The 25291-nt window shown below is 45.2% G+C and overlaps 2 protein-coding genes across 6 annotated transcripts in view; one reads left to right on the top strand and one right to left on the bottom strand.

Annotated features, from left to right (window-relative positions):
* The window catches only part of LOC140460148 (uncharacterized), a 69557-nt gene that overhangs the window by 40020 nt on the left and 4246 nt on the right, over positions 1-25291 (bottom strand). The gene's annotated exons all lie outside the window — the stretch shown is intronic.
* On the top strand, positions 890-24067 carry LOC140460713 (endogenous retrovirus group 3 member 1 Env polyprotein-like). 5 transcript variants are annotated; one of them, XM_072555328.1, is made up of 4 exons: positions 890-1017; positions 8750-8858; positions 12902-13157; positions 18217-24067. In XM_072555328.1, the coding sequence occupies exon 4, from the start codon at positions 19064-19066 to the stop codon at positions 20288-20290; it is 1227 nt and encodes a 408-aa protein (XP_072411429.1). In that variant the 5' UTR covers positions 890-1017; positions 8750-8858; positions 12902-13157; positions 18217-19063; the 3' UTR covers positions 20291-24067. The 5 variants fall into 5 exon arrangements, with proteins under 5 accessions (XP_072411429.1, XP_072411426.1, XP_072411431.1 ...); XM_072555325.1 differs by having other exon boundaries at positions 13343-24067; XM_072555330.1 differs by lacking the exon at positions 12902-13157.

Genomic DNA, 25291 nt, shown 5'->3' with positions numbered 1-25291 from the left:
CCAGGTATCCGAAGGATTTCATCCTACACTCAAAGAAAAACTGGCTAGTGAAATAGTTAATGCATTGGTTTTAATTTTCCAAACCACATTAGTTTCAGGGAAGGTTTCTTTAGATTGGAAAACTCCTTTCTACAAAAAGGGAGACCGAGAACAGGAAACTGTTTACTTTAACATATGTCATAGGGAAAATGTTCAAAGCTCTTATTAAAGATTTTATGACAGGGCACTCGTATAAGTTCAAGGTAATCAGGCAGCGTGAATATATTTTTGTCAATGGGAAATAATGTTGTAATAATGTTTTGAAGAACGGCCTCTCCCCACTGCGACTGAGCTGATGAATCTCCAGTACCGACAGGGAATGGAATCCCTAGTCTCCACATCTCCACAACTTCTCCGCAGTTCTGGTGTCCTTTTGTCTCTCGGTTTCCGATGAACAATTGAAACTGTGATCACACTCAGGAAGTACGTACAGTTACCTCCTGCTACGAATAGTGTAAGGGCTCTTCAGTCTGTGTAACTGGTTACAGCTCCTTCCAACAGTCAGCTCACTAGGACACTCTCTCTCAACAAGGGGAAAAGACATACAAACGTTGAGCAACGAGACAAAATGAAAAAGCAATAACATGTCGAACCACAGGGCAAAAAATTGTGGTTCTGTCCTTTTTATTTTCTTTCGGCATTTGGACTCTTAAAATTTGCCAGTAACACCATCCACGTAGGGCATACTGCGCATGTTTGCCGGTGTCAGCAAAGCTGTGCGCATGCCTACCAGTGCCAGCAAACTACTGGGCATGCTCATCGCTGTCCACAAAAAAAGGCGCGCGACCTTTTCTTGATTGACCAATAGAGATACCTGGAGGACCGGAAGGAGTCTGGTCCTCCTGCCAATCAGAGCCACCCCATTGTCTGAATGTGGACGTTGGTCCATGAGCTTTTGAAGCTTTTACTCCTGTTCCTCTCTCTGAGTAAAGATTGAGCTTCATCCAGACGGCAAATTCCTTCCTCTGTCCAAGATCTGTGAGTACAGCACTCTCTTTTCCATTTTTTTTTCATTCTGGGATTCAATTGTTGACTTGCAGCAATTGATAGGAAAGGGAATGAATCCGGGAGGGGACAGACTCTGGAAACGTTGGTGCAGGTCTGTGTCTCAATTAGCAAAATAGACTGGCAGGAGACTTGAAGAACACACCAGCCAGGCAGCATCAGGAGGTGGAGAAGTCGACATTTCGGGTGTAACCCTTCTTCAGGACTGGGGGCAGGTGTAGGGGGAGATGCAGAGAAAGGGAGTGCTGGGGGCAGGGTGGTGAAGTGGGGATATGTGAAGACAGGCTGAGGGTATGACTTAGTTGGTGGCATGGACCAGTGGAAATGAGTGGTCCAGGCTAAGAAGAGAGTCGGGAATGGGAAGGGAGGTTATTTGAAAGTGGAGATATCAATGTTGAGTCCTCCGAGCTGTAAACTGCGTAGGTGGAGGATGAGGTGTTGTTCCTCCAATTTGCGGTTTGGTTCATTGTGACAATGGAAGAGGCCAAAGATGGTCATGTCAGAAAGAGAGTGGGAAGGGGAATTAAAATGGGTGGTGACTGGGAGGTCTGTTCGGCCTCTGCCGATACAGCTGCTACGCACAGCGAATCCAAAATTTTTTGAAGATGTAACTCTGAAGATGGACAAAGGAGATCCAGTGGATGTAGTGTACTTGGACTTTCAGAAAGCCTTTGATAAAGTCCCACGTAGGAGGTTAGTGAGCAAAATTAGGGCACATGGTATTGGGGGCAAAGTACTGACTTGGATTGAAAATTGGTTGGCTGACAGGAAACAAAGAGTAGTGATAAACAGCTCCCTATCGGAATGGCAGGCGGTGACCAGTGGGGTACCGCAGGGATCAGTGCTGGGACCGCAGCTTTTTACAATATATATTAATGATATAGAAGATAGCATTAATAGTAACATTCGCAAATTTGCTGATGATACAAAGCTTGGTGGCAGGGTGAAATGTGATGAGGATGTTAGGAGTTTACAGGGTGACCTGGACAGGTGAGGTGAGTGGACAGATGTATGGCAGATGCAGTTTAATGTGGATAAATGTATGGTTATCCACTTTGGTGGCAAGAACAGGAAGGCAGATTACTACCTAAATGGAGTCAAGTTAGGTAAAGGGGCAGTACAAAGAGATCTGGGTGTTCTTGTACACCAGTCAATGAAGGCAAGCATGCAGGTACAGCAGGTAGTGAAGAAAGCTAATAGCATGCTGGCCTTCATAACAAGAGGGATTGAGCAAAGAGGTTCTTCTGCAGCTGTACAGGGCCCTGGTGAGACCGCACGTGGAATATTGTGTGCAGTTCTGGTCTCCAAATTTGAGGAAAGACATTCTGGCTATTGAGGGAGTGCAGTGTAGGTTCACGAGGTCAATTCCTGGAATGGCGGGGCTATCTTATGTTGAAAGATTGGAGCGACTGGGCTTGTGTACCCTTGAGTTTCGAAGACTGAGAGGGGATCTGATTGAGACATATAAGATTGGACACTCTGGAGGAAGGAAACATGTTTCCACTGATGGGTGAGTCCCAAAACAGAGGACACAACCTAAAAATAAGGGGTAGGCCATTTAGGACAACGATGAGGAGAAACTTCTTCACCCAGAGAGTGGTGGGTGTGTGGAATGCTCTGCCCCAGAAGGCAGTGGAGGCCCAGTCTCTGGATTCGTTTAAGAAAGAGTTGGATAGCGCTCTCAAGGATAGTGGAATCAAGGGTTATGGAAATAAGGCAGGAACAGGATACTGATTGAGGATGATCAGCCATGATCATAATGAATGGTGGTGCAGGCTCGAAGGGCAGAATGGCCTACTCCTGCACCTATTGTCTATTGTCTATTATCATTCCCCAAGTTTACACTTGGTATCCCCAATGTACTGAAGACCACAATTTGCAAACACGTGGCAAATGCAGTACCACCATGTGAAGGTTTAGCTTTTGTTGTGGAAAAAAAAGCAGAAAGGGGGTGTATTACTTAAATGGTGATGTATTGGGATGTGGAAAAAGTGAGAATTGCAGATAATGGAGATCAGAGTCAAAAAGTGTGATACTGGAAAAACACAGTAGGTTAGGCAGCATCCAAGGTGCAGAAGAGTCAACATTTTGGGCACGGGTTCTTCTTCAGGAATGATGTGTGGATGTATAGAGGGACCTAAGCATCCTTTCTACACCAGTCAATGCCAGTTGTCAGACAGGTGCAGCAAGCAATCAGCAAAACAAGTGGTATATTAGCAAGAGGAATTGAGTTCAGAATTGGGGATGCCTTCCTGCAGTTAGGGGGTTGTTGAATATATTCAAGGCTGAGTTCATCTGGGTTTTGAACAGCAAAGAAGTAGATGGTTATCGGGGAAGGCAAGAAAATGATTTTAAGACCAGGAAAGAACAGTTATAGTATCAGACAGCACAGAAACAGACCCTTCAGTCCAACTAATCCATGCTGACTATATTCAAACTAAACTAGTCCCACCTACCTGTGTGTGGCCCATATCCCTCTGAACTTTCCTATTCATGTACTTATCCAAATGTCTTTTAAATGTTGTTACTGGACCTGCATCCATCACTTCCCCTGGATAGTCATTCCACACATCAACTATTCTCTGTGTAAAAAGTAAAGGAGCCCCTCATGCCTTTTTAAAATCTTTCTCCTCTCTAATTCAAATTTGCTGCATAATCTTGTTACCCCCCCTCTAGGGAAAGGATACCCGGTGGTCACCTCCTCGATGTCCCTCATGATTTTATACACCTCTGTAAGGTCACCTTTCAACCTCCTGTGCTCCAGTGAAAAAAGTCCCAGCCTATCCACTGAGGTGTTGGTAGATTAATATCCCATTATGATCTGTTCAATGCTGGTGCAAGCTCAAAAGACCAATGACCTTCTCCTGTTCCCACTCTCACTGAGTCCAGGACAGCAAGAGATAGGACATAGGAGCAGAAATTAGGCCATTCATCCCATTGACTGTCATCGAGTCATAGAGATGTACAGCATGGAAACAGACCCTTCAGTCCAACCCTTCCATGCCGAACAGATATCCTCACCCAATCTAGTCCCATCTGCCAGCACCCGGCCCATATCCCTCCAAACCCTTCCTGTTTATATACCCATCCAAATGCCTCTTAAATGTTGCAATTGTACCAGCCTTTACCACTTCCTCTGGCAGCTCATTCCATACACGTACCACCCTCTGGGTGAAAAAGTTGCCCCTTAGGTCTCTTTTATATCTTTCCCCTCTCATCCTAAATCTGTGCCCTCTAGTTCTGGACTCCCCGACCCCAGGGAAAAGACTTTGTCTATTTACCCTATCCATGCCCCTCATAATTTTGTAAACCTCTATAAGGTCACCCCTCAGCCTCCGACACTTCAGGGAAAGTAGCCCCAGCCTGTTCAGCCTCTCCCTATAGCTCTAATCCTCCAACCCTGGCAACATCCTTTGGAATCTTTTCTGAACCCTTTCAAGTTTCACAACATCCTTCCAATAGGAAGGAGACCAGAACTGCACGCAATACTCCCAACAGTGGCCTAACCAATGTCCTGTACAGCTGCAATATGACCTCCCAACTCCTGTACTCAATACTCTGGCCAATAAAGGAAAGCATACCAAACACCTTCTTCACTATCCTATCTACCTGCAACTCTACTGTCAAGGAGCTATGAACCTGCACTCCAAGGTCTCTTAGTTCAGCAACACTCCCGAGGACCTTACCATTCAGTGTATAAGTCCTGCTAAGATTTGCTTTCCCAAAATGCAGCACCTCACATTTATCTGAATTAAATTCCATCTGCCACTCCTCAGCCCATTGGCCCATCCGGTCATGATCCTGTTGTAATCTGAGGTAACCTTCTTCGCTGTCCACTACACCTCCTCCAATTTTGGTGTCAACTGCAAACTTACTAACTGTACCTCTCATGCTCGCATCCAAATCATTTATGTAAATGACAAAAAGTAGAGGACCCCGCACCGATCCTTGTGGCACTCCACTGGTCACAGGCCTCCAGTCTGAAAAACAACCCTCCACCACCACCCTCTGTCTTCTACCTTTGAGCCAGTTTTGTATCCAAATGGCTAGTTCCCCCTGTATTTCATGAGATCTAACCTTGTGAATCAGTCTCCCATGGGGAACCTTGTCGAACGCCTTACTGAAGTCCATATAGATCACATCTACTGCTCTGCCCTCATCAATTCTCTTTGTTACTTCCTCAAAAAACTCAATCAAGTTTGTGAGACATGATTTCCCACGCACAAAGCCATGTTGACTATTCCAAATCAGTCCTTTCCTTTCCAAATACATGTACATCCTGTCCCTCAGGATTCCCTCCAACAACTTGCCCACCACCGACGTCAGGCTCACAGCTCTATAGTTCCCTGGCTTGTCCTTACCACCCTTCTTAAACAGTGGCACCATATTAGCCAACCTCCAGTCTTCCGGCACCTCACCTGTTGACTATCAGTGATTCAAATATCTCAGCAAGGGGCCCAGCAATCACTTCTCTCGCTTCCCACAGAGGTCTCGGGTACACCTGATCAGGTCCTGGGAATTTATCCACTTCTATGCATTTCAAGACATCCAGCACTTCCTCCTCTGTAATCTGGACATATTTTGCAAGGGTGTGATCATCTATTTCCCTACACTGTATATCTTCCATATCCTTTTCCACAGTAAATACTGATGCAAAATACTAATTTAGCATCTCCCCCATTTTCTGCAGCTCCTCACAAAGGCCGTCTTGCTTATCTTTGAGGGGCCCTATTATTTCCCTAGTTACCCTTTTGTCCTTAATATATTTGTGAAAACCCTTGGGATTCTCCATAATTCTATTTGCCAAAGCTATCTCATGTCCCCGTTTTGCCCTCTTGATTTCCCTCTTAATGTATACTCCTACTGCCTTTATACTCCTCTAAGGATTCACTGAATCTATCCTGTCTATACCTTACATATGCTTCCTTCTTTTTCTTAACCATACCCTCAATTTCTTTAACCCTCAATTTCTTCATTCCTGAAGAAGGGCTCATGCCTGAAACGTCGATTCTCCTGCTCCTTGGATGCTGCCTGACCTGCTGCGCTTTTCCAGCAACACATTTTCACCTCAACTTCTGTAGTCATCCAGCATTCCCTATTCCTACCAGCCTTTCCTTTCACCCAAACAGGAATATACTTTCTCTGGATTCTTGTTATCTCATTTCTGAAGGCTTCCCATTTTCCAGCCGTCCCTTTACCTGCGAACATCTGCCCCAATTAGCTTTTGAAAGTTCTTGTCTAATACCGTCAAAATTGGCCTTTCCCCAATTTAGATCTGGTCTATCCTTTTCCATCACTACTTTAAATCTAATAGAATTATGGTCACTCCCCCAAAATGCTCCCTCACTGACACCTCAGTCAGCTGCCCTGCCTTATTTCCCAAGAGTAGGTCAAGTTTTGCACCTTCTCTAGTAGGTACATCTACATACTGAATCAGAAAATTGTCTTGTACACACTTAACAAATTCCTCTCCAGCTAAACCCTTAACACTATGGCAGTCCCAGTCTATGTTTGGAAAGTTAAAATCCCCGACCATAACCACCCTATTATTCTTACAGATAGCTGAGATTGTATTATAGACCTCCTAATAGTCGGAGGGAAATTGAGAAACAAACTTGTAAGGTGATCTCAGCTATCTGTAAGAATAATAGGGTGGTTATGGCCGGGGATTTGAACTTTCCAAACATAGACTGGGACTGCCATAGTGTTAAGGGTTTAGATGGAGAGGAATTTGATCCGCCATTCAGTCATGGCTGCTAGGTTTCTCAACCCCATTCTCCCACTTGCTCCCCGTAACTCTTGATCCCCCTTTCTACTCGGACCTATCTATCTCAGTCTTAAATATCCTCAGTGACCTGACCTGCACTGCCTTCTGTGGGTTTCTCATTATCTCCATTCTGAAAGGGGGTCCCTTCACTTTAAGGCTGGGCCTCGAGTCCTAGTCTCTCCTCTCAATGGAAACATCTTCCCAACATCCACTCTGTACAGGCCATTCAGTATTCTGTATGTTTCAATTAGATCCTCCCTGAGTGTGGGCCTGTTAATCAGCATGAACCAGACCCTTCAGGATGAGGTACAGCAGGGATTAGGTTCAGCAAAGTGAGAATGTGGGATGGAGATTTTCAGCTTCGAGAGAATAAGAGAGGAAAGAGATTTGCTTTAAATTAGAATTGATCAGATGGGCCAGTGGTCTGAGGAGTGGCAGATGGAGTTTAATTTAGAGAAATTGAGGTGCATTTTTGTCAAGTAATGCTGGCGGGACTGACACAGTTAAGTGGAGTATTGCATAACAAAGAGCCCTTGCAGTGCAGGTTCATAGTTCCTTGAAAGTGGAGTCTCAGGTAGGCAGGATAGAGAAGGCAGCATTCGGTATGAAGGTGGAGAGGAGCTCCTTTTCCCGGTGAGTAGTGAATCCATGGAATTCTTTGCCAAAGGAAGCAGTAGAGGCAGCTTCATGAAGTATATTTAGGACACTGTTGAATGGGTTTTTGCATGGTAGGGGAATGAAGGATAGTTGGTACAATGCAGTGAGGTGCAGCTGAGATGATGGATAGATCAACCATGATCTTAATGAATGGCAGAGCAGGCAGGATGGGTAAAAAAAAATGGCCTACTCCTGCTTCTGTTACTATAACCCTGCATTTCCCATGGCTAACCCACCTAACCTGCACATCCTTGGACACTCTGGGCAACTTAGCATGGCCAATCCAAATCAAGATCAGTGAGCAATGTGGAAAATGAACATCAGAGTATGATAGAAAGGAACAAGGAGATTAAATGTACCAGAACTCAAGATTGGATTCTAAAGATACAAAAGTTGAAATTAAAAAGGGTGTGTCTGAATGTATTGTAACAAATGTGAATGAATTATCTGTCCGCATTGAAGAAAATAATTATGATCTGAGAGTCCTTACAGAGACACGGCTTCAGGATGACAAAGATTGGATCCTGAATATCGAGGGGTCGTCAAATGTGAAGCGAGGTAAAGGTAGAGGGTTGGCCCTGCTAATCAAAGCACTGATCACAGGGTAGTCTGGTGTCAGCTCAGATTTCAGGTCGGGATTTCTCTGTCCTCTGTTGATCTCCCTGTTCCCACAGAGTAAGATGTTCGTCTGTTCTCCGCTCTGCTGGATTTCTGCTGAAGCTTTGACCTCTGCCTTTTACACCTTCCAGAACAATAAAACATTCTCAATTGAGACCCAACCCACGATCTCCCAGCCTGTCAACCATCCAGACACAGAGTTTAGTCATAGCAGGGAATCAAACGAGAAACATGAAACAAAATTAGAAACAAATGTGCAATTGGTGCTCATGCTTCATGTTTGTTCATAAGGAAGTAAACCAGAAATAGTGGTCGCCTGGGATTCTGATGTCCCCGATATGAGGAATTCTGTCTCCCTTAGATGTAACTGTTAGTGCTGTTGGGGCAAAGTAACTCGTGTGGCAAATCATTTAAAACAAAGTAGTCAGGAGAGGAGACCTTGAGCAATTAACTAGCTTTATTCATTCCCATGGGGAAGCCTTTTTTGTTTAAAACAAACTCCAACGTATTCCAATGAAATACAGAATGTTACAAGTTTTATGGTAAAACACAAGCCCACTCTCCATTAATTATGCAACTGAGGGGCAGTCGTAAGGTTCACAGACCTTGTCCAGACCTACATTTCTTAATGTCTACAAAACTGAATGTTATCTTTTACTGCAGGTTTAGCTGGGCTCGAATTACCGATAAGGGACAGAGAGAACCAATCCATCATTCTATGAAGCAGCACAGTCTAATGGCCTGAGGAGCAGAGACAGCCCGCAGCTGCAAGGTCAGGCTATCAAAACAGAATTCCTTAGCCAGGGCATTACGTTAGCAGGCTACATTTTACTGCAAACATAGCTTTGTGACAAAATAACTTCCACAGAGTTTTGTGTCAACTTTGGTCAAATTCTCCCATATTCCCTCCTTCTTTTATTAAAAAGAGGAGATTGAGGATGTCAGCAAAAGGGGATTATACCCAGAGCCAGCGGGATTGCCAAGGGGTGGTGGTTGGAGATCGGACAAATAGTCCTCTGGTTCAGTAAGGACAGGGGCAGAAGGCTCCAGGGATTGGGAATCATCATCGGGGTTTCATCAGGAAGGGGAAATCTCAGCATCTGGGAGATCGCTGGAGAGGAGGGCCACAACAGTGAACTGAGCCAAGCACAGGATTGTCTGTGGGGTGACTTTGATTTTCAGTCGAGCAGTTCCAAAGGCTGGGGGAAAAGAAAGCTGCAAGTCGGTCAATTTCCGTAAGGGCTCACTTGGTGCGAGTTCAGGACAGATGGGGATATGGGCACATATCCAGCAGCCAGAGTGGTTGACCTTCTGTGTATAAAGAAGAGTATTCAATTGTAATTCCCATTTACTCAACGTTATCAGGCCCAATCAAACATAGTTCATGAAAGAAAGATAAGAAAGAGTGCAGTGAAAGGCTGAATGATCAAATTAAAATTTACAAATTAAACACACTTCAGCTCATTTCCTCGCTGTTTTCTGAAAATCTGGGTGCCAACAGGTTTGTAACAGAGTATTAATCATTCCCTTCTTGCTCAACTGTGTACAGTAATGTACATAATCAACTGAAATAGGCATCAGCAAAGAATGAACACAAACCAGTCCATCAGGGGTCACCCACAATTTGGTTCGGGTGCGGAGGGAGTACCCTATTTGAGGCCATAGTTTGTGCTTTTCAGGGGCTTCCCCTGTGATTTCAGCACCATACCCAGGCAAATGTGCATTCAAACCAGATTACAAAATGTTAATCTTTCTGCAAACTGCAGGGTGTCGGCGGTGAGTCAGTCTCTCCCTGTCTGTCTGTCTCTCTCTGCCTGCCTGCACCTCTCTCTCTCTCTGTGCCTGCCTGCGCCCCTCTCTCTCACTGTCTGCATGCCTCTCTGACCCCCCCATCTGCCTGCCTGCGTGCGTGCGTCTCTCTCTGTAACATTTTCCAACTTTCTTCATATCTCAGTTTGTCAGCTTTTGTTTATTCCTTCTTTCCAAGGATAATGAGGCACTCACATTCCAGAACAGTCCAAGTTAGGGAGTTGAGCCTCATAGATCCTGGTTGTGACACTTAGCTGCTTAACCAAGTGTGCAACCTCTAAATACCTCTAAATGCAGCCATTCCATTTTCAAATCAAACACTGTTTTCAAGGCAAGTTGTTCATGTCTCTGCATTAGTCCACAACCCATGGGAATTACAATGGAGTCTTTAATAGTTTCCCAAAGTATCGTGTTTGTCAAATTCATTCAAGTCTAGACATCCTGAAGCGAGCAATTACACTTACTGCAGATTTCTACTCCCCAATTAAAACGAATGTTGGGAACTCAAATGGATCAGGGGCCTTTTGACGCATGTCTCGCACCTCCGTGTGGGTCCAGGACTTATCAAGTAGGGTTTCCCTTGTCATAACCCTGGGCCAAGCAAATTCTTTATTACTAATTTTGTAAAGCGTAAGTGCTCTCAGCAGCATTACGTCAGGACACCAGGAGCCTGTTGAGTACTCACACTCGTATCTTGTGGCTGAGCAGCGAGAATTGTATCAGCATTTTTAACAGCATTTTCATCTCCGGTCAGCTTTCCTTTTTATTTTGGACACACCAAAAGCAGCAACCACCCTCTATATTTCATCTCTCCAACGATATCGGCCGGTGACCTGGCAGGATCATGGTATCTCCTGCCTGACTTGCCATATGTGGAGGATGGAAATAAAAGTCCCATGCAAGGAAAGAATTTGTTTATCAGGGAGCAGTACAGCTGCAAGACCAACCATCTCCGCTGAGCCTGGGAAACACAATCTTAACCTGGGAAACATTCAGCCCGAAGCAAGCAGGCACTAAGAAGGTCACAAAATGGTTGCAGGCACAAAATAGTTTCCAGGTTTTCAATATGTAACAAAATGTCTGACCCAAATCTAACAATTCTCCTACATCATCGCAGGGAAGAAAACAAGAAAAATGAAACAAAATTAGAAATAAATAGGTGCTTGTGGTTAATGTTTGTTAATTAGGAAATAAACGAGAAATAGGGGTCTCCCAGGATTCTTCTGGTGCCCTACCTGAGGAATTCTCTCTCCCTTATATCTGTTAGTACCCAGCGAAGATTTACTACAATATTTACATCAACAGAAATAAAGCATCTGTTATCAAATAGACTTAGAGACATACAGCACTGATGTAGACTTTTCCTCTCTCTCAGGGACATATGCACACACAAATCCATGGGAGTGAATGTGTATTTGCAGAATTAAAAATCTCACAACACCAGTTATAGTCCAACAGGTTTAATTGAAAGCCCTTGCTTTCAAAGTGCAGCTCCTTCATCAGGTGCTTGTGGAGAATAAGATTGTAAGACACAGAATTTATAGCAACAGTTTACAGTGTGATGTAACTGAAATTATATATTGAAAAAGACCTGGATTGTTTAAGTGTTTCATCTGTTAGAATGGCCATGTTGATTTCAGTTCTTTCATATGTAAATCACAAAACTTTTTAAAAAAAAAGTTACGTTCCCAAGTGAACTTTACCAATTGCTGTTGTGTTAGCCTACATAATGTATTGATGGTGTGAGCCCCCCTGTGTGAGACTGTCTGTGCCACAATGGCTAGACTGATTTTAATCTAAAAAATTGATTTATGGAATCTTACATTGATTCATGCAGTTTCTGAGCAAAGAAAGATGTAATTTTGCAAGTACAAATTCACCCAACAAACTGTGTGTGTGTGTGTGTGTGTGTGTGTGTGTGTATTTGCAGATACAGTCAATTTTGCTTAAAAAATGCACAATCTGCAGGCAGTCAATCAATGTAATATTTTGTGAATTTCACTTTGGAAATAGAACCAGTCTGACTCAAGATTGATTTACAGGCAAACTCTGACCTCACACCTATAATGCATTGTCTGAGCTGAGATGTCACCTTTTGCTATAAAACCTTGTTATCTCGAAGGTGGCATACAAGAAGTTCTGGGGTTTACATTGTAATGATACCTGCAAACCATTCAAAACTGTGAAAGACTTAACAATCCAGGTTTGTTCAATATACCATTTCAGTGGCAGGATGCTGAAATGTTTTGCTATAAATTCTGTGCCTTATGATCTTATACACCACAACCACCAGATGAAGAAGCAGCACTCCAGAAGTCAGCGCTTCCAAAAAAGCCTGTGGGACTACAATCTGGTGATGTGTGATTTTTGACTTTTGTGCAGGGTTGGAGTGGATTGGCTGTGCTGGCCATGTGAAATTATGCATGATGTATAGGTAAGGTGCATTACTAAGGGTTAAGTGTAGAGCAGTGGTGGTAGGGGAATGGATGTGGGTGGGTTACCTGTGAGAGGCGATTTCGGTTCAAACAATTAAGATGTGCATGACCCTGAAGACTAAGGGGAATAGAGCCATAGGGGTGGGGTAAAACATGCTTCTCTATAATAAAGGACAAGACATGCTTCTTTTGTAAGAACATTTTGTACACTCAAAAGTGGGATAATTTAAATTGTGCAAATGCTGACATTTTGTGAGCAGAGTAAAAAAAAAAGTCCTTGATTGATGAGACCACTAACTCTGACAGAGAAGAATAAGTCCTTGACTGATAAGAATACAGGGTAGAAAAACAACTCGGGAGACATCTGCTGCAGACTTTGTGACATGGGTGCAGAATGGAAAAATACTGACGGTTTAGAATGTGAACCTCGTGACTCTTTAGAGCCAAAGAGGGGAGGGACTTGTGCTGTATATAATGAGAAACTTTGTAAGCCTCGGGGCGCCTTTTTCTCAGAAGGGTGCCCAACTCTGCAGACTTGCTAATAAAACTTTGTTTTCCTGAATATGTCTAGAGCGATTATTAAGAAGCGATTTTCGTTTCTAACAAACTTGGGGGCTCGTCCGATCAACACTCCGGCCGCGAGGGGAGCTGAGGAAGGACATCGGAGAAGGAGCACCCTGCCGAGTTCGGCAGTCCCTGATTCCTTGCTTGTCGCTCCGCGCGGCTTGAGCGAGTGATATCGGGAAGGCTCAGGAAAACAAAGGAGGGGTGTGGCCGAGGCAGTGGGGACGGTTAATGATCGAGTAATTTCGGTGCACCGAACCCAGGTAAGAAAAAACTTGCGGGGACCGTGTTTCTGGAGGACTGGGGACCTGCGGAGTGCCTGTAGATTTTTCTACAGAGGCGTGGGACTCAGGAATCTAGAGACCAGGGCTCGCCTGTGAGAGATTTTGCAGAGACCGTGTTTGCAGAGGAACGTGGACCTACAGGGTGCCTGTGATCTGTTTCACAGAGACGTAGGACACAGGAATCCAAAGACCGGGGGTGCCTGCAAAGGGACCTGGGCGATCACGGGACTGAAGGTCCGGGAATTGGCTAACTGGTGATAGATTATCACGGGATAATACAAGATTCTCCGATTTTACAAAGTCCTCGGCAATGGGAAATAACGGATCCAAGGCGAATAAGGGAAAGGTAGGCTTGAACGTAGACAATGAAAAATACCCCGGGGTACCTGACGATAGTCCGTTCGGAAGAATGTTAAGTAATTGGGATCAGGGTAGGAGAAAAGGAAAATCTAGAAAAAAGATGGTGAAATACTGTCAAACGTGGTCCCAGAACCCTATTCAGGGAGACTCAGTGTGGTGGCCTAGATTCGGCACTGACGAAGACTGGGTCCGGCAAGCTCTGATTTTATATGTCAATTCAAAACCTAATGTTATTCAGGAAGAAAGTGATTACGCCCTTTGTTGGCTACCGGTCACAATATCTTGCAAAATGAAGGCCACTACTGAAGACTCGGAAGAGCAGAAAGAATGGGAACCATTAGATCACTTACCGCCGCCCTACGTGACCCCGTCTGCCCCACAGAATGATCCTTCGGGTGACGACGATTCAGGGGAAGGGGAAGAAGACGGGGAGGAACCACCAGGAGCCTCAGGAGTACAGACTAGATCTCAAGCTGAAAAGAGTCGCAGACAAAACTCTGCCCCGATTGCAAGAATGATTCCACTCCGGGGAGTGCCCATGGGGGGCGAGGAAGGAGGGACGGGATATGTGAACGTTCCCTTAACGAGTACTGAAGTACGGAATTACAAGAGGGAGATGAAGGGTCTACTGGAGGACCCCATGGGCCTGGCTGAACAATTAGATCAGTTCCTGGGGCCGAATACTTACACGTGGGATGAGATGTATTCCATCATGGGAATATTGTTCTCTAGCCAGGAGCGACAGATGATACGACAAGCTGCGCTGTTGGTCTGGGAGAGAGAGGGAGGAGCAGGAGGGGAGCAGAAGTTTCCCCTCACCGACCCCAAGTGGGATAAGAAAACGGAGGAAGGACTGCGCAACATGAGAGACATGCGGGAATATTGGATAAAAGGAATAAGGCAGGCAGCCCCGAAGGGGCACAATTTTACCAAGGCCTTTGGGAATCATCAAAACCCGGAGGAAACCCCTACGGACTTCCTAGACAGGATTAGGAAGAACTTGCAGCAGTTCGCTGGGGTGGACCCTGAGACGGACGTGGGGCAACAACTCATACGGGTCGAGTTTGTATCAAAAGCCTGGCCGGACATACGAAAGAAGTTAGAGAAAATGGATGATTGGGATAGTAAACCTCTAAGTGAACTACTACGGGAGGCGCAAAAGGTGTTTGTGAGAAGGGACGATGAGAAGCAAAAGAAGGCGACAAAGATAATGATGCAGATGGTGCAACAAGTGACAGCTGGAAGGAGGGAAAAGGGAGAGCCGTGGCAGAAACAGGAAAGGGGAGAGTCGTGGCAAGAGCAGAGGAAAAGAGGACCGTGGCCGGAACAAAGGAAGGGTGGAAGAACTCGAGGCCGCGACAGAGAAACGAGGAGGATACTCAGATGTTACTACTGTAATGAAGAGGGACATTTTAAGCGAGAGTGCCCCCGCTACAAGCGGGAGGTGCGGTCGTACGCCCTGATGGAGGAAGATTAGGGAGGGTCGGGGGTTCCTACCCTTGGGGCAAAAGGACTATCGACAGGAACCCCTGGTAAACTTGAAAGTAGGGCCCCAAGGGTCGGAGATCACATTTATGGTGGACTCGGGAGCCGAAAGATCAAGTATAATCCAAATACCCCCCGGCGCCCGAGCAGGAGGAACAGTTATGGGGGTATCTGGCATTGGAGGAAAGACATTGCAAGTCCCAGTAGTGGAGGACGTGGAAATTGGGTATGAAAACAGAACTACTAAACGAGACCTCCTTCTACTGCCATCGGCGGGGTTTAATTTGTTAGGAAGAGACTTGCAGGTCAAACTAGGGATCGGAACGGTACCAAGTAACGGGGAAATGGTGGTAAGGTTGTTTGCCCTCACCGAAGAAGATGATCAACAAATAGACCCGGAAGTATGGTACCGAGAGGGGAACAGAGGGGGTCTAAACATCAAACCTCTCCAAATCACCATGTTACCAGGAAGAGGCCCAGTAAGAAGGAAACAGTACCCGATTGCTATGGAAGGACGGGAGGGGTTACAACCTGTGATAGAAAGATTAATCACAGATGGACGACTGGAGGAATATATGTCCCCTTTCAATACTCCAATACTCCCTGTGAGGAAGCCGGATGGGACGTATAGGCTGGTGCAAGACTTGCGGGGGTTGAATGAAGTAGTCCAGGCTAGATACCCGGTGGTACCCAATCCCTACACGTTAATGAGTAAAAGTCCCCCTGAACATGAATGGTTCAGCGTAATAGATCTGAAGGATGCCTTCTGGAGTTTCCCCCTTGACGAAGAAAGTCGGAACCTTTTTGCATTTGAATGGGAGAATCCCTTCACAGGACGAAAGCGACAGTTAAGATGGACGGTCTTGCCGCAGGGATTCACGGAGTCACCCAACTTGTTTGGACAAATACTGGAGCAGATCTTAGGAGGATTTCGGTGTAACGCGGAGAATCAATTGCTCCAATATGTCGATGATCTCTTACTCTCAGGACCAAGAGAAGAGGAGGTACGAGCAGACACCGTTGCCCTGCTGAACTTCCTGGGGAAACAGGGCCTACGCGTCTCCAGGACAAAACTCCAGTTTGTGGAGCAAGAAGTAAGATATCTGGGCCATCAAGGCAGTAAGGGGCATCGCCGTATCACGCCAGAACGAATATCAGGGATTACGGGTATGCCAATACCCAGGACGAAGAAGGAAATCAGACAATTCCTGGGGCTAGTAGGGTATTGCCGGATATGGATTGAAAGTTACACCACTCTAGTAAAATTTTTGTATGACAAACTGGGACAAGAAGGACAAAAGGTGGACTGGTCAGATGAGGAGGAGCAGCGATTTAATATTATTAAAAGTAAACTGATCCGAGCTCCGGTATTGGCTTGACCCACCCTGAAGGAACCGTTCCAGTTTTATGTCAATAGCGCCAGCGGAATTGCCCAGGGTGTGCTTACCCAGCTGCGGGCAGGGAAACGTCAGCCGGTTGCATTTTTGTCAAAAATGTTAGACCCTGTGTCATGTGGATGGCCGACCTGTATACAGGCAGTGGCAGCTACGGCAATGTTAGTAGAACAGGCACGGAAACTTACCTTTGGAGGAAGGATCACAGTATATTCCCCACATTCGGTTAGTACCATACTGGCTCAAAAGGCTCACCGCTGGTTAACAGACTCTCGCATCCTGAAGTATGAGACGATTTTGATGACCGGGGACGATCTCAATTTTGCAAAAGATCTCAGTTGCAACCCTGTCCAGTTTCTATACGGACGTCCTGCAGATGGGGAACAGGAGCATGATTGTGTGGAATTTGTAGACTTGCAGACCAAAAGCCGAGAGGAACTGCAAGAGGCCCCGCTGGGTGAAGGACAGGAACTGTACATCGACGGGTCCTCCCGGTGCATCAGTGGGGTCCAGGACAGTGGCTATGCTGTCATAGATGGTGCAACGAAACGGACGATCGAGTCCGGACGACTGCCCGGGAAGTGGTCAGCCCAATCCTGTGAGTTGTACGCCCTCCAGAGGGCCCTGAAGCTGTTGGAGGGGCAAGTTGGGACCATATATACTGACTCAAAGTATGCATACGGAATCGTTCATACTTTCGGGAAAATCTGGAAAGAGCGAGGATTGATAACTTCCCGAGGAAAAGAATTAGCTCACGGAAGCCCTGGCGTTATCTACAGAACTCGCAGTAGTCCATGTACCCGGTCACCAGAAGGGGTCGACACCGGAAGCGGTATGAAACCGGCTGGCAGATGAGGAAGCCAAGCGGGCAGCGGTCGAAAAACCCGTCCAATTATTAGCATTAATACCATTGAGGGAAGGGCTCGCTAAACAACCCGTCTTCACCCAGGGGGAGATTGATAAAATGGATCAATTGGGTGCCTGGCTAGATACTAACGGGAAGTGGACGGTTCCTGCTGGGAGACAAGTACTGAACAAACAGATCACCCGGGGTATTCTGCACCGATTACACCATCAGACCCACTGGAGGGTGCAAGCCATGTGTGACACGATCCTGAGAGACTATGTATGCAGGGGGATATACACGTTAGCCCAACAAGAAATAGTCGGATGCCCCACTTGCCAGCGTATTAACAAGAAAGCCATGCGTTCTATACCAGCTGGTGGTCAGCCCCTCGCAATTAGGCCATTTCAGAGGATCCAAGTCGACTTTACAGAATTACCCCCAATACAGAGATGGAAATATCTGCTAGTAATAGTAGACCATTTCACTCACTGGGTAGAGGCTTTCCCAACTGCCAAAGCCGATGCACCAACCGTGGCCCGACTATTGTTAGAGAATATAATCCCGAGATATGGCATAATGCAATCTATCAACTCCGACTGCGGGACACATTTTATTTCTAAGCTACACCATTTGATCTGTACTGCCCTGGGTATCCAATGGAAACTCCACACACCCTGGCATCCTCAGAGTTCGGGTCGGGTTGAGAGAATGAATTGCACGCTCAAGACCCAATTGACTAAGCTGGTGTTAGAAACTAAGTTACCTTGGCCGAAGTGCCTGCCCATTGCCCTATTGAGGATACGTACGGCACCTCGCCGGGATGTCGGGGTTTCCCCCTATGAAATGCTGTTCGGATTACCATATTGGAGTAAGGTTGATGGATGTCCCACTCTACAAGGGGGAGATGTATTTGTCAGAAACTATTTACTGGCCTTATCCCGTTCTTTTGCAGAACTCCGGAGGAAAGGTCTCCTGGCTCAGACTCCACCGCTCGACTTCCTCCTGCATAAGGCGGAGCCCGGAGATTGGGTACTTGTTAAGACCTGGAAGGCCGAAAAGCTCCAGCCGCGATGGGAAGGACCGTTCCTGGTTCTGTTAACAACTGAAGCAGCTGTTCGGACGAAAGAAAAAGGGTGGGTCCACGCATCAAGGATAAAGGGGCCTGTTCCGCCAGAAGGAGAGAGCACTTGGACATGCGAGCAAGGGGACAAGCCGTTGGTGGTAAAACTGAAAAGACAGCAATAATGAACTCTACTTGGACTGTATTGGTGGGGATATTGATCAGTTTACTCCTGTATGTGGGGGAGGGCGAGGGGAGATGTGACAAATGTCGGACTACAGTAAGGCTCCGGGATTCGAATCTACTCGGGATCATTTGTGTCCCATTCCTATGTGGACGATTGGTGTTACGATGTGAGTGCACGACACGAATGTTGGGAGGGTGGAAGACCCTATTATCAGGTGTATAATAAGGGATACGGTGGCAAAATCCGTGGATGCCCTATAAATGACCGCTGGGTGTGTATTAGCAAAATGGGAGGTGGGGCCTATCCTCCGTGTTGCTCAGGGAGCAGGTTGACAGAGTCAAGGAGACCAAGATACAGAACACTGATCGGGGGTTGGGGAAAGAGCAAGACCGTCAGGGAACGGTCGTGCTCTCTAAAGTGCCATCTGTATACGAAGAGGTAGAAGAAAAGATTGAACTCCCTGATGTTACACAAAACCTGTTTATTGATCTCACCTCTAGAATAGCCACGGTTTTAAATGTTAGCAATTGCTGGGTTTGTGGGGGGCCGCATATGTCGGAACAATGGCCGTGGACTGGTCAAAGCTTAGACATATGGGAATTGCTGCAAACCACTTGGACTCATGTCAACGAAAGGAAAAGCCAGGGGTGGAGACTGACGAACAGCCCTGAGGGCCAGTTCTGTATTGAAGGCAAGGGAATCGTGGAGGTAGGGATTAGTCCCTGTCAGAATGTATTGGATGCGACCACGCGAGTATGGTGGCCTGAGGATATTACTTGGTACATTGCAAACCGAGATCATGGCTCGTGCGTTCCATTACGTACTGATTCCTCCTCTGACGAGCTGGGGGCTGGTTACTGGAATTGCAGTGGTCCTGGTCCTTATGAGGGCGTCCCTGGAGTAAAGGAACTGTGGGATGACGTTGTGAGGCAGGGAGGGCCTGCTCCAGATGGCCTATTTTGGATATGCGGTAATCAGGCATACTCCAAACTGCCCATGGGATGGGCTGGGGTATGCTTCCTGGGTCTAATACGACCTGCGTTCTTCCTATTACCCCGGAAGGAAGGCGACGATTTGGGAATTAAACTCTTTGACTCCCTCCATAGGTCGCCAAGGGATATCCAAGTCGGTGATTGGGGGAATGAGTGGCCACCGGCCCGGATTATTGAATACTACGGGCCAGCTACATGGGCACAGGACAGATCATGGGGATACCGTACTCCTATCTATATGTTAAATCGTATTATCAGGCTCCAAGCAGTCGTAGAGGTTATTACTAACCGGACTGCCCTGGCCCTGGAATTGCTGGCTAAGCAGCAGGATCAGATGAGGGCTGCTATATATCAAAACCGACTTGCCTTGGATTATCTCTTGGCCTCGGAGGGGGGCATGTGCGGGAAATTTAACCTGACTAACTGCTGCCTAGAAATTGACGATAATGGAAAAGCGGTTTTGAAAATTTCCGATGAAATTCGGAAATTGGCCCATGTGCCAGTACAATCTTGGCGTCCTCTTAGTGGCATCGGATGGTGGGATGGTCTCCTAGGTGGTAGTTGGTGGCGCATGGCGTTGCTGGTGGTTGGTGGGGGCGTGATGCTTCTCCTCATATTACCCTGCCTAACCCCCTGGATTCAGTTTTTAATTCAGAAAAATTTTTCCCAACTTCAGGCAGTGGCGGTTCCACAACATGGGACGCAGGAACTTGAGACCATAAGACATAGGAGTGGAAGTAAGGCCATTCGGCCCATTGAGTCCACTCCGCCATTCAATCATGGCTGATGCGCATTTCAGCTCCACTTACCAGCATTCTCCCCGTAGCCCTTAATTCCTTTAGACAACAAGAACCTATCAATCTCGGCCTTGAAGACATTTAGCGTCCCGGCTTCCACTGCACTCCGTGGCAATGAATTCCACAGGCCACCACTCTCTGGCTGAAGAAATGTCTCCGCATTTTTGTTCTGAAATGACCCCCTCTAATTCTAAGGCTGTGTCCACGGGTCCTAGTCTCCTCGCCTAACAGAAACAATTTCCTAGCATCCACCTTTCCAAAGCCATGTATTATTTTGTACGTCTCTATTAGATCTCCCCTTAATCTTCTAAACTCCAACGAATACAATCCCAGTATCCTCAGCCGTTCCTCATATGCTAGACCTGTCATTCCAGGGATCATCCGTGTGAATCTCCGCTGGACACGTTCCAGTGCCAGTATGTCCTTCCTGAGGTGTGGGGACCAAAACTGGACACAGTACTCCAAATGGGGCCTAACCAGAGCTTTATAAAGTCTTAGTAGTACATCTCTGCTTTTATATTCCAACCCTCTTGAGATAAGAGACAACATTGCATTCGCTTTCTTAATCACGGACTCAACCTGCATGTTTACCTTTAGAGAATCCTCGACTAGCACTCCCAGATCCCTTTGTGCTTTGGCTTTATTAATTTTCTCACCATTTAGAAAGTAGTCCATGCTTTTATTCTTTTTGCCAAAGTGCAAGACCTCGCACTTGCTCACGTTAAATTCCATCAGCCATTTCCTGGACCACTCTCCCAACCTGTCTAGATCCTTCTGTAGCCTCCCCACTTCCTCAGTACTACCTGCCTGTCCACCTAACTTCGTATCATCGGCAAACTTTGCTAGAATGCCCCCGGTTCCCTCATCCAAATCATTAATATATAATGCGAACAGCTGTGGCCCCAGCACCGAACCCTGCGGGACACCGCTCGTCACCGGCTGTCATTCTGAAAAAGAACCTTTTATCCCAACTCTCTGCCTTCTGTTCGACAGCCAATCCTCAATCCATCCCAGCAGCTCACCTCGAACACCATGGGCCCTCACCTTGCTCAGCAGCCTCCCGTGTGGCACCTTATCAAAGGCCTTTTGAAAGTCTAGATAGACCACATCCACTGGGTTTCCCTCGTCTAACCTACTTGTTACCTCTTCAAAAAATTCCAACAGGTTTGTCAGGCATGACCTCCCTTTACTAAATCCATGTTGACTTGTTCTAATCAGACTCTGCTCTTCCAAGAATTTAGAAACCTCATCCTTAATGATGGATTCTAGAATTTTACCAACAACCGAGGTTAAGCTGATTGGCCTATAATTTTCCATCTTTTGCCTTGATCCTTTCTTGAACAAGGGGGTTACTACAGCCATCTTCCAATCATCCGGGACCTTTCCTGACTCCAGTGACTCTTGAAAGATCTCAACCAATGCCTCTGCTATTTCCTCAGCAACCTCTCTCAGAACTCTAGGGTGTATCCCATCGGGGCCAGGAGATTTATCAATTTTAAGACTTTTTAACTTTTCTAGCACTCTCTCTTTCGTAATGGCAACCATACTCAACTCAGCCCCGTGACACCCTTTAATTTTTGGGATATTACTCATGTCTTCCTCTGTGAAAACTGATGCAAAGTACTTGTTAAGTTCTCCTGCTATTTCCTTATCTCCCATCACTAGGCTCCCTGCATCAGTTTGAAGTGGTCTAATGTCTACTTTTGCCTGTCGTTTGTTTCTTCTGTACTGAAAGAAACTTTTACTATTATTTCTAATATTACTGGCTAGCCTACCTTCATATTTGATCCTCTCATTTCTTATTACACTCTTTGTTATCCTCTGTTTGCTTTTGTATCCTTCCCAATCTTCTGATTTCCCACTGTTCTTAGCCACTTTATAGGATCTCTCTTTTTCTTTAATACATTTCCTGACTTCCTTTGTCAGCCAAGGTTGTCTAATCCCTCCCCGGTTAATCTTTCTTTTCTTGGGAATGAACCTCTGTACAGTGTCCTCAATTATACCTACAAACTCCTGCCATTTTTGCTCTAGTGTCTTCCCGGTTAGCCTCTGCTTCCAGTCTATTTTAGTCAGTTCCTCTCTCATGCCTTCATAATTACCTTTATTCAACTGTAACACCATTACATCAGATTTTGCCTTCTCCCTTTCAAACTCCAGACTGAACTCTACCATATTATGGTCGCTACTTCCTAAGGGTTCCCTTACTTTAAGATCTTTTATAGAGTCTTGTTCATTGCAAAGCACTAGGTCCAGAATAGTCTGCTCTCTTGTGGGCTCCATGACAAGCTGTTCCAAAAAGCCATCCTGTAAGCATTCCATGAATTCCCTTTCTTTAGATCCACTAGCAACATTATTTACCCAGTCCACCTGCATATTGAAGTCTCCCATGATCAATGTAACCTTGCCTTTCTGACATGCCTTCTCTATTTCCCGGTACATGTTGCGTCCCTGGTCCTGACCACTGTTAGGAGGTCTGTACACAACTCCAATTATGGTTTTTTTGCCTTTGTGGTTCCTCAATTCCACCCACACAGACTCCACATCATCCGACGCTATGTCATTCAATACCATAGATTTAATTTTGTTCTTAACTAACAAGGCAACCCCACTCCCTCTGCCCACCTCTCTGTCTTTTCGATAAGTTGAAAAACCATGGAGGTTTAACTGCCAGTCCTGACCCCCCTGTAACCAAGTCTCTGTGATGCCTACTACATCATAATCATTCACTATTATCTGTGCCATTAGTTCATCGGCTTTGTTATGAATGCTACGAGCATTCAGGTAAAGTGCCTTAATGCTAACTTCCTTATCATTAGAGATGTTGGAAGTCATATGTCCTAAGTTATCCTTGCTTTTTTCTGCATTCTCAGTCTGCCTCAATTTTAAATCCGCCTGGAAACAGGCTATCCTGCTGCTTATCTTTCCATTTACCTCCATACTCCCTGTCGCTTTCACTTTCCCTTCCCCCCAACTCAGAAGTTTAAAGTCCTACTGACCACCCTATTTATCCTCTTCGCGAGAACATTGGTACCTGATCGGTTCAGGTGGAGACCGTCCCAATGGTACAGATCCCCCCTGTTCCAAAACTGATGCCAATGCCCCATGAAGTGGAATCCCTCTTTCCCACACCAATCCCACAGCTGTTGCTGTGAAAGACCAAGGATTTCCCGGGCCCTTGAGGAGGGGAGGCTTATCTTGGTCAGGCACATCTTAAAAAGAGAAAGGGGGGAATTGTGAGAGGCAATTTCGGTTCAAACAATTAAGATGTGCCTGGACAACATTTTGTATACTCAAAAGTAGGATAGTTTAAATTGTGCAAAATGCTGACATTTTGTGAGCAGAGTAAAAACAAACAGGTCCTTGATTGATGAAACCATAAACACAGACAGGGAAGAATGAGTCCTTGACTGATAAGACTGCAGGATAGAAAAACGACTCGAGAGACATCTGCTACAGATTGATACAGAGACATCTGCTACAGATTGATAAGACCGCTAGCACAGACAGAGAAGAATAAGTCTTTGACTGATATGACTACAGGGTAAAAAAAACAACAACTCTGGAGACATTTGTTGCAGACTTTGTGATAAGGGTGCAAAATGGAGAATAATGACGGTTTAAGAATGTGAACCTCATGGCTCGTTAGAGCCAAGAAGGGGAGGGACTTGTGCTGTATATAATGAGAAACTTTGTAAGCCTCGGGGCGCCTTTTTCTCAGAAGGGTACCCAACTCTGCAGACTTGCTAATAAAACTTTGTTTTCCTGAATTTGTCTAGAGCGAATATTACGAAGCGATTTTCGTTTCTAACAAACTATATTAAACAAAATAGCTTTCCTGGGTATCAATATTTACAACAGTAAAGAAGCTATTATTTGGCAATCGACCAACTAATTGAAATAATTTCAGAATAAATTAGCTGTTTCATTATTATACGTTGAGATATTTTAATTAAAATGTCACAAAGGAAATCTTTAACACAAAAGCAAAGTTAGATAAAATACAAAAGTATCTTGCAGAATTCACTTCAAATCATATCTGTTGAATCACAAAAAGATGATGCTCAATGTACTAAATGATGGACAAACATTGTAAAGAATGTATATATCTCAATTATATCTTAAATGAATATTTACTCTGCCTTGGACAACAACAACTGAAAGTTTTTTTAATAAATTGACAACTACAATAGCAAAGCTTTAGAAAATCCACCACTGAGCCAAATCTTGCATAAAAGTTTTTTTCAGGAAATCCTTTAAAGATTTCAGGCTTCTCCAGCTTCAATTAGCTGAAGAAGAAAAAAATGTATCTGGTTGGAAACACGAATAGAAAAGAATCAGAGGGATATGGACCAAATGTTGGCAAATGGGTCACGAGATTAATTTAGGATATTTGGTTGTCTGGACTGAAGGGTTTGCTTCTGTGCTCTACAAATCTATGACTCTATTTCTACATAGTCAGAATCAATTTCACAAAGCTAGGATTAGGCCATTCATCCTTTACAGCCTGTCTTGGGCTGTGGCCTAACTGCGCACATTTCGATGCAAGTTTCAGAAAGATTTTAGCAGTTCTTTTCAAAAAGTGAACATATATTCAGAAACATTGTTAAAGTCTGAAAGTATCAATGTAACTATTCTCAATGTTAAAGATCAGCCATTTCAGAAAGTCATTTAAATGTAGAGCTTTTCTAACGATAGGTGTGAATTCTGTCTGTGTCCCAATATCGAGTCAGACTGACATTGTTGTTCGAAACGCTCTGCATTTAAATGACATTCTTGAAGGTAATTTAAAACAAGTTCTGGGATTAATGTACCAAAGAACAGAAGCCCATTCTAAAATATGAAAGATTTAATCTAAAATTGTTTAGTGAAGGACATCTCCATGACCGTGGACTCCTTTGGCTATAAATTCTGTGATCATGATCTTATTGTCCATGACCACCTGATGAAAGAGCAGCATTCTGAAATGGAGTGATCAGTAAAAATGTCTCATT

The sequence above is a fragment of the Chiloscyllium punctatum genome, chromosome 36, assembly GCF_047496795.1.
Source record: "Chiloscyllium punctatum isolate Juve2018m chromosome 36, sChiPun1.3, whole genome shotgun sequence".
In the NCBI taxonomy this organism is placed as follows: Eukaryota; Metazoa; Chordata; class Chondrichthyes; order Orectolobiformes; family Hemiscylliidae; genus Chiloscyllium; species Chiloscyllium punctatum.
This window is presented reverse-complemented; position numbering and strand designations above follow the sequence as displayed.